Raw genomic sequence first — 10,000 nt, forward strand, 5'->3', positions numbered from 1 at the left:
TTGATCACTTTTTTATACTTATTACATAATGGTCGGCTAAAAATATTTCTTTATCTTTTGCATAATTAACATCTATATATCATTTCATTAAATATTTTTCAGATAGATTATTCAAAATTCACAGAAATAAATACTTTCGAAATAACGTTGACCCTTTTTTAATCCATGAATTTGAAAATATAGTGTATTGTGTAATTAGCATGCATAGAAAGTTATCTTATTTTTTAAAACCTTGATTTGAACCATTTTTAGATATTACTTTCACGCACAATGTTTGTTTTTATGTTCTTTGTAATTTGAATTTTGAAGACAAATTTTTCTTGTATTCAATTGAGGTAAAAATTTTATTGCTGACGTATTACAAAAACTATGGAAACTACTTCCACAAAATTGAAAAATCAATGCGACAGCTACAAATAAAATACTTTCAGATCAATGTATCAAGATCAAATATACTAAATTAATTTAAAAATGTTATATTCTTTATCGCAATGGAAGGAAATAAGACAACAGTACTCCAGTAAAAATACATTTATTTTATATTGATTGTTTTCTCCATCACTGTGCATATGGACATAATCTAAAAAAATTGTGCTTTTGCACATAAAGACAGATATAAAATATCATAGAAGAGCCTATGGTTAAGACGAAATTGAATGTTTACTGATTTTTAATCAGTATAATGTAAGTACGATGCTTTCTCTTTACACAGTTTTTATCTAGATTATCCATTTCTATAAAAGAAGTAATGCATTTGGAATGTTAAGTTCATAAATAACTTAAATCTTTTAAAAACTCCATGTTTTCCTAAGGCTGCAAGTGGGCTGCGATGTATAATCGCGAAGTATTACTTCGAAGACATTTTGTTATTGATATTCGGAGTTCCTGTTCTTCATAATCTGATCGCAGCTATATAAGTAGCAAAAATGTAACTGATTGGTAAAATCTTAGAATTGTTGATTTTATCAACCAATAAATTATGTTTGATATTTAGTATTTGAACCTGCTAATATTTTTTTCGCAAAATTAGTTTACACCTCGATAACAGCAATTGTTAAAAATTCTGGACTGAAGACATAATAAAACATTTGGGCATACTTTTAGATAGTCAAAGAGTGAAATTAAAGACTACTTTATGTACGTCATTGTAATATAATTGTTCGAACAGTGATTTTAAAAGACGTTCATTGTTGTTTGATTTTTAACATCACAGTTGCAATAAGACTAATTATTTAAACTATAACAAAATGGGATGTTGAATATAGACTAATAGATTTTCCTATAACAAAAAATATTATCTCCAGTAGCTTTTATATCGCGAAGAAATATATCTGTTAGGGAAAAAGCGATTTAATCATATTCTCCATTAACCAAATAATATAATGAAAACTTTCACTAATGATTATATTCTATTTATGTATAGTAATTTGAATTCTAGCTGGAATAAAGTTGTTTTCATGAACTCAGCAAATTTTTTAAAGAAAAAAAGTAAATTAAACAAATTACTAAAATAATTATAATTTTTTGCAATACTTCCAGATTTCTGACTATAATAATCGTCTCTTTGAAATACTTAAACTTTACATTGCATAACAATCATTTTCATTTCGATGTGCTACACTTGTTTTTAAACCATAATCTTCAGTAATTTAATATACTCTGGAATGCACATATCATTATTATGTAAAATTGGAGTATTTTTGAAATCTAACCTAAATGATTTTGCGGTCCAGCGCAATATAAACCTTCACTGTCAGAATGCTAACATTTTGAGAATACCAAATTGTTTTCTTGCTTGTCACTTTACCGTCTGAAGTCAATTCCTTGAAAAAAATCATACAATTCAATTATTGCACTATGGTAGGTCCTTTAAAAACTTTTCCCTTTGCTATATTTTCTAAATTTTCTCCAGCATAAGACAACAATGGTGAAATTTCAACATCACCACTAACGCATTCAGCACCAGCATCAAGAAGCCACTTTTTGTGAAGTGCGAAAACGTCTTGGCGAGCAGTAGTAGGGCAATCCTGCCCAGATGAATCTGCATTTTTCAGAGCACTGAACTCATATTCACGAACTACTTCCCAAGCCACAAATTTTCTTGCAAAACGAAAGACATCAAATACGAATTTCTCTATTTTTATCCCATTTACAACGTTTGGAAGAACTCTGATGCCATTTTCATCAACGTATGGAATCTTTTTCTTTGCAACATGTAAATCTAATTTTCCTTCATGAATGTCTCCAACGGCACGAAGGAACTCCACAGTGAAGTAGTGATTGCATATGTTTCCTGCATTTAATACCAGGTTTCCGTCTGATCGGCGCCGTTCTGCCATCTTTTTTGTAATTTCACTATATTCAACCACCTTATATTCGTTATCCACCTGAAATCAACATTCTTTCATTATTGTCACTCAATATAGATAATTATTTTTTCGACTATTGTATATTATTATAAATATTCTGTACACCACTCAGCAATTACTTCATTAAATTGAAAATATACATTGGAAGTGAATGTAAATTAACATATAAACTTGTAGTGTTATTTGTGCTACATTTGATTCGTATTCTATTTAGGGTAGTTAAGCCGTTTCACTAAACCCATGCCAAGTAAATGAAATGTCCGGAAGATAAAATAAAAATATTAATAAATATGACAAAATTAGAATATTTTTATTGCACCAAATTTGAAATAGTTAAAAATAAAGTAGCTAATTTTCAAGTGGTTAGATTGTAATATTTAGAAAATAAGTGAGTTAATATTACTCTTCTAAAAGAACTGTAATATTTCTACAAAAAACAATTAGGCGTTATATTCTATTATTCTTTATCATCTCATTACATGTTTAAAGTTTTTATCCATGTCGGTTATGGTTTGTAGTTAAATATAACAATATAAAATTTTGTATGTCTCGCTTATACAATATCATTTGCTACCGCTGACAATGCACGTCACCTTATCACTATCTACCACCATGCCTAATAATTCAACTGTCAACATTCAATAATGTCAGGGCAAGAGACTACATCAAATCGAACACCAAAAACAGTTTGCGCCATATATAAACCATACTCTCATTTATAGTTATATTAATGAGCTTCTGTACCAGTTTGGACCAGAAAAGCTGAGTAAACACACTCGTAGGGTATTATCTGCATCTGACTTTCTGGTTTTTGTGAATAATTGACGCATTATTGCATCTTGAGTGTGTAAGATGCCATTTAGATAATTTTTAAAAATAGATTTCAACATACAAAATTACTTGTCTCGCCAGCCCTACGATGAAACTTCATGTGTAAGACGCCAACTTTGATTATAATTATTTTGAAAATGGTAGACAAACGTTCTAGAAAACTTGATGCCATGTCAAAACATCGAAAACTATTGTATGCAACTTTCAACCACGTTATACTACGTATTTAGATAAAAGTAAAAAATGGGGTAACAAGTAATGACTGATAGCGATGAAACGTTATTGCATTTCCCTTTGCTTATACAGGGTGATTTTTTTTAACTACAGAAACAAAAATATTTCAAAAAATAAGCTTTGTAGAAAAAATTGTTTCAGACAAAAATTATTCGTGGTGGAGGGGAACATAAAATGACGTTTTTGATTAGATTGTAGATGGCTCCTTTATTGCTGATAATGGGGTGAAATTAATTTTGTTACGGGAACTCTCATTTTTTATTACAGATTGCTATTCTACGTGTAAAAATAAGTAACTTTTAATTGATATATTTTTTCTCATATCATGCATTTTTTTATAGCTATGCGGGTTTCAAGTTCAAAACAAGTCGGGATGCTTGATTAACCCTTTCGCTACGGACGCAGACTATAGTCGGCGGCCGCGAGACCACCTACGCTGACTTCGTTGGTAACACAAAATCTACTACTTTGTTAATATGTAAATTTCTGAATATCCACAATATACTCATTTTTATGTTTTTCTATATAATAAAACGAAACAGTTACATAACTCTTAAAAAAGTATACATACAAGACAATTCCAAAGTGCCATTGAAAGACGTAAGCGCAGTGCCCCGTTCAGTGGCGCTACTCCCGCGGAACGGACTGCCGTAGCGAAAGGGTTAAAGTGGGTCCCCTCGGCTCTCACTAATCGGATTGCTTGATTAGAGTGAGTCCGGTCGCCATCACTTCGAGTATTTAATTAATTGAATTAATTAAGAAACCTAAATAGTAAGAGGCGAGGGACTCACTATACCAAGTACCCCGAATAGGGAGAAGCGAGGGGAATCATTCTAAACAAGCATCAAGCATCCCGAGGACTGCCGTAGCGAACGAAACAGTTACATAACTCTTAAAAAAGTATACATACAAGACAATTCCAAAGTGCCATTGAAAGACGTAAGCGCAGTGCCCCGTTCAGTGGCGCTACTCCCGCGGAACGGACTGCCGTAGCGAAAGGGTTAAAGTGGGTCCCCTCGGCTCTCACTAATCGGATTGCTTGATTAGAGTGAGTCCGGTCGCCATCACTTCGAGTATTTAATTAATTGAATTAATTAAGAAACCTAAATAGTAAGAGGCGAGGGACTCACTATACCAAGTACCCCGAATAGGGAGAAGCGAGGGGAATCATTCTAAACAAGCATCAAGCATCCCGACCTGTTTGGAACTTGAAACCTGCATAACTGTAAAAAAATGCAAGATTTGAAAAAAATATATCAAATAAAAGTTACTTATTTTACACGTAAATTAACAATCTGCAATAAAAAAATGGGAGGTTCCCGTTAAAAAAACGAACTTCGCCCCATTTTCACCGACAAACGAGCTATCTACAATCAAATCAAAAACGCCATTTTAAGTCCCACTTCAAACGAATAATTTTTCTCTGAAACAATTTTTTCTACGAAGCTTATTTTCTGAATTATTTCGGTTTCTCGAGATAAAAAAATCATTCTGTATACAGCTGACAATATAAGAATGTCTTAAATACTGATAATGATCATCCAAATTCGTCAGCGTACCACTTCATAGATTACTGAAAATTTCTACAAACTGTCACATAAATTTGCATTGTCACAAAACACGTAACGCGACAGGATAGACCCCTGGAGTTCCCGGTTCAAATCCGGGCTGTAGCAGAATTTTTTCACGATCCCTAAAAAAAATTCGTTTCGTCTATTCCTAGGCTGTTGAGTGACTCCCACCCGAGTCCTAGCCTAACAATCTCTAACGAGATTGAAAATTAAATATTGGTCACTAAAAAGACGACACTTCACAACAACAATTCAAAATTAAATTAATATGGCCAAAAATTTTCATAGATCTTAAAAAATAATGTAAGTTTGTCTATAAACATACAAAGGACCGAACGGAAGGATCGTGAAATTATTCTGTTAGAGCCACGGTGGCGAAACTGGTAACGCGACAGGATAGATCCCTGGAGTTCCCGGTTCAAATCCGGGCTGTGGCAGAATTTTTTCACGATCCCTAAAAAAAAACTCGTTTCGTCTATTCCTAGGCTGTTGAGTGACTCCCACCCGAGTCCTAGCCTAACAATCTCTAACGAGATTGAAAAATTAATATTGGTCACTAAAAAGACGACACTTCACAACAACAATTAAAAATTGTCACAAAATTTAGTTGACTCACCAGACATACTTGAATTAGTATGGAATGTATATTAAAGAAATAAGACCAAATATACCTGACAAACAACTCCCACTGCCTCAGTAGGCGATGATTTTTTCACGACCTTGACTCCACAGTCGGCTGAATGTGATAGGCAATAACCCAAGAAGACAGGATCTGCTACTTTCACCAAGATGTTGTCCACAGAATGTGCATGAACGCTACGAATGCCACGCTTTTCCATATCATTCAATATTCCTTGAACCTTTAGTGCTCTGTATACCCCACCGTTACCATCTGGAGCTCTGGATAGTTTATATTTTTCGTCCAAAATAATTTGACCGTTAAATGTAAAACATGGTAACATTCCTTGTTCGAATGTTACAACGTTTTCTTCTTTCAGACCAAAAAATTTGTTTTCACGAAAGTAATCCAATGTTGGTTTCTGTGTGGCTTCACTTGTGAGCACATACCTGAAACAGTATCATTATTTCAATTTCCATTACATCATTTAATAAATAACCAGGAATATAAAACATTTGCTGTAAAAAAATTCATTGAAGCAGATGCACTTATAAAAATAGTTTTTCAAATAAAATATTAAGAATGATCTTATATATGATAATATACATTCATGCAGTACAATTAATCATTGTTTTAAGGTTCGATGATTGAAAATGTTGTCGAATTCTTCAATATTGAAATACAATAAGGAATAAATTGTATTACACCTGATTTATCTTGTTTTGTTGAAACAATTGTATATGTGCTTGTTTATTTTATGTACAGCCCATAAAAATATTGTAAATAGCTTACCAGGTAATTTCCCCAGATTTGCCAAATGCTTGTTCTGCAATTTCTTGTAATCTTCTAATTCTTTCTGCTTGTAAATGTAACAGGGTTTTATGCGATGGCAAACCAACGTCATATATTCCTTTTGGGTAATTTACACCTAATCGTGTACCCTGTCCACCAGCCATAAGAAGAACAGCAACACGACCATTTGCAATTTCTTCTAAGCCTAACTGCATATACTGATGCAGCTTTTCGGCAGTAGAGGTTGAAAATGAATCAATAGCATCATCTGGGATTGGACAAAGTCTTTCTTCAAAATTCTTTTGAATATCCTTTGAAGATGATGTTGCTTTCTTGAAGTATGAAGTGACCTCAGAGAAATTCACTTCAGAAATATCCTTCAAAATAATTTTTTTCTCCTCCATAGAGAGCTCAGTCCAAAATTGGAGTAGGTGTTCCTGGCCATAACGCTGAAGAACGAACTGAGCAGATTCCTCGTCCATGTTCTAAGTTTACTTCCAAAACAAATGTGAAATTTTACGATACTTTGCCTTGTCAATTGGGAGATCGCGAATCACAGAGTGGTATATTGAGAATGTGAGGAAACACGGAGCAAGCTGGTAAGAACAGTTTGACATTTCGAGTTTCTAACCCTACCACGGTGCTTTTCTCGATTGCTATTGGCGGCAATCGTTCAGTAATCATTCACTTTCACTGACGTTCACCTCAGTCAGACGCGATTGCCAATGTACAGAAGTTAGCTTGCCACGTCTTTCGTTCTTTTTTTTCATTCCCGTCCATGTCACTGCCACATACCTGCATTCCATTGCTATACACTGCTATACACTAGTTCACTTTCGTTGCTTATAGATCGCTAAGCCGGGATACATGATAATAGGTACTTGTAGACCTTATGAAATCTGCAAAATTATTTGTTTTACAAATAGAACGCCTTCTGATATTCTTTATGGCTCTACTAAGTACGAGCATTATCTGAACAATCGTATAATGATAGGTACACATTATATAATGATATAATTACGCAGGGATCCAAATAATTCTATGAAACTGTGCATTAAATCTTTTCTTTCGTTAATCTCTCATCTTTTCTAGATGAATGAAGACACAGTGTATTAACAGTAAATTTCGTGACATTCCTTTAAAAGATTAACCTCCAGGCAACGGGGATTTTTTTGAATGTTTCGAAGTCATACTTTGGGGATCTTTTCCTATGTGAAGTTCTTAAAAGGTCTAATGGTACGTGTCGACCAGCAAGTAGCACATATATATATGTATATGTATGTATATGTGCCATGCCGGCCGCGGGGGGCAATGGAAAATTTTTGTTACAAATATCGACACTTGGGAGGTTTCTGGGGGGGGTTGAGTGGTTACCTGGAACAGCATTGGTTTATATTTATTTATTTAGAAAATAGTGAAATTACCTCTATAGGATCCGAACAACTCCTTTTTTCACAATCCTTCTTTACTGCGTACTAGTATCATGGGTTCTACACTTTATCTTTATATTTGAACGGAAATTTCTCGCTCTTTTCATTTCCAGCATAAAAAATATGGGATCCCATTTGAAAATCTGAAGTTAACTTCCAAATGACTTTGAAGGTTATGGTCAAGGTCGAATCCAAGGTAACTGTTGATGAGCCACAGAACAATCCTAAAACTTTTGTATGAAACATTTTCTTGTCAAATGCATCCCAGGCTGCAAAGAAGGGGTGGAAAAATAGGAGTTGTTTGGCTCCTACGGGATTGTTTTATTCTTTTTAGGGGGTGGATCTACTTATATACACTTTAGATATATTAGGTGTATATACTGAATGATTTTATACATACATATTAACTTTAAGTTTAGATAAATTTTATTCAGTCAAAATTGATGACACCAAAACGTGCCATCCCGGCCGCCTGGAGGTTAAAGTAAACAAACTACACGTTGGGTACAGTTAAGGCCGAAGCACATAAAATTCCATCAGATATAAGCAGAATGCAGATACATAGCGCATGCGCTCTTCAAAATGTTGAGTTAGCAGTACGCGTGCGCTATGTCTTCTGCATTTTGCTTATGGCTTATGGAATTTCAACCCACATAAAAGTCCATAGTCCATAGGGCCATTATAGGCATAAAGTGGCATCAACAGACTGCAATAAACGCAAACAAGAAGTGAATAGCATCGAAATATTCTACAAAAAATTGGGTAAGTTCAACAAAAAGTTTTAAAACATGAGATATTTCACTATCTAACGTTGAATCTAAATTTATCAAAATTCAATCTAACTAACTTCAATCTCAAAATACTACGTTGCAGAATGGAAAGAATTTATTCTATTACTTGTATGTAGTCATCGACATTATAGAAGCTTTTGTTAGATTCAGCGTTAGATAGTGATAATTATCATGTTTTAAAACTTTTTGTTGAACTTACCCAATTTTTTGTAGAATATTTCGATGCTATTCACTTTTTGTTCGCGTTTATTGCAGTCTGTTGATGCCACTTTATGCCTATAATGTTCCTATGGACTATGGACTTTTATGTGGGTTCAAAGTCCATAGGCCGTAAGCAGAATTCAGAAGACATAGCGCACGCGCACTGCTAACTCTACATTTTGAAGAGCGCATGCGCTATGTATCTGCATTCTGCTTATGGCTTATGGAATTTTATGTGCTCCGGCCTTTATAGTAATGTGGTGGATACAGAATGTTTAATTTAACTTGAATACCCTAAATTTTTCCGTTACTTTGATGATGGCAAGAAAAGTCTAAAAGAAGAATTTGTTTGATTCGAAACAGCCGATAAATTGATAGAAAAATCATTTTCCTGAAGCTCATATCTTTAGAGATTTTAAGGTTATCAATGATTTGTTAAATAGGACCATATATTCTTTATGTCACACAATTGTTTTTACCATTAAAATCAATTCAACGACCTAATATATTATGACATTCAGACAACCTTGAATGTAAATATTCATGTTTAAACCAATTTCAACACATGTACGAATATTATAATAAATTGTATGATCAACGTTGGATTAGGCAGTGTACAGACAATCCTGCTTATTCGCCTGATCTAACGTTACTTTTTTTTTTGTAGGTATCTCTAAAAGATCATGTTGTGTAGTTAGGAAGATTCCGGGTAGCGATTTGACCGTACTCTTCGCTGTCCACCTGCTATATCTGGCTGTTAGTTTTAGCTTCGTATTAATACATACCTCTAACTTTAAGTTGTATTTACAATTGTAGCAATTCACGTATTTCAAACCGATTTTAAACGATTATTTAGATATAAGTGGATCCGTTTTCTAAATTACATAAAATCGGATAAAGAGGTATACGAACAAAATTCGTTAGTTTTCTAAAGGACACTGCAATATGCACCTATGGTTGCTGGACTAAGCGGAAGTATAATCTTAAGGTGGTTTGATGACGATAAGTACAATAGTAATAGGCAATCACGGGTACAATAGGCAATAAAGAAATAAAAACATTTTCTATTAAAAAATAAGTGAGTGAAAATCTAATAACAAACATTTGAGTCAATAACCGTTACAATCTATGCCGTATCAAAATGAAGATATTGAATTTTAAA

General features: G+C 33.6%; 1 protein-coding gene across 2 annotated transcripts; it reads right to left on the reverse strand.

Annotated features, from left to right (window-relative positions):
• Positions 1-516: 516 nt before the first annotated feature.
• Positions 517-9,774, reverse strand: LOC107269403 (UDP-N-acetylhexosamine pyrophosphorylase). Of its 2 annotated transcripts, XM_015743201.2 has the most exons (5): positions 9,624-9,774; positions 7,212-7,315; positions 6,417-6,910; positions 5,677-6,073; positions 517-2,387 (listed from the first exon to the last, which is right to left on the reverse strand). In XM_015743201.2, exons 3-5 carry the CDS (start codon positions 6,896-6,898, stop codon positions 1,848-1,850), a joined length of 1,419 nt encoding a protein of 472 aa, XP_015598687.1. In that variant the 5' UTR covers positions 6,899-6,910; positions 7,212-7,315; positions 9,624-9,774; the 3' UTR covers positions 517-1,847. The 2 variants fall into 2 exon arrangements, with proteins under 2 accessions (XP_015598687.1, XP_015598685.1); XM_015743199.2 differs by lacking the exon at positions 9,624-9,774 and having other exon boundaries at positions 7,212-7,392.
• Positions 9,775-10,000: the final 226 nt, after the last annotated feature.

The sequence above is a fragment of the Cephus cinctus genome, unplaced genomic scaffold, assembly GCF_000341935.2.
Source record: "Cephus cinctus unplaced genomic scaffold, Ccin1 Ccin1_scaffold0642, whole genome shotgun sequence".
In the NCBI taxonomy this organism is placed as follows: Eukaryota; Metazoa; Arthropoda; class Insecta; order Hymenoptera; family Cephidae; genus Cephus; species Cephus cinctus.

Coding starts and splice junctions, on each gene's coding strand:
- LOC107269403 (XM_015743201.2), bottom strand. CDS start 6,898: ATGGACGAGGAATCTGCTCAGTTCGTTCTTCAGCGTTATGGCCAGGAA. Junction 6,074..6,416: donor AAATCTGGGGAAATTACCTG/GTAAGCTATTTA, acceptor ATACTGTTTCAG/GTATGTGCTCACAAGTGAAG. Junction 2,388..5,676: donor CAGTGGGAGTTGTTTGTCAG/GTATATTTGGTC, acceptor TGTTGATTTCAG/GTGGATAACGAATATAAGGT.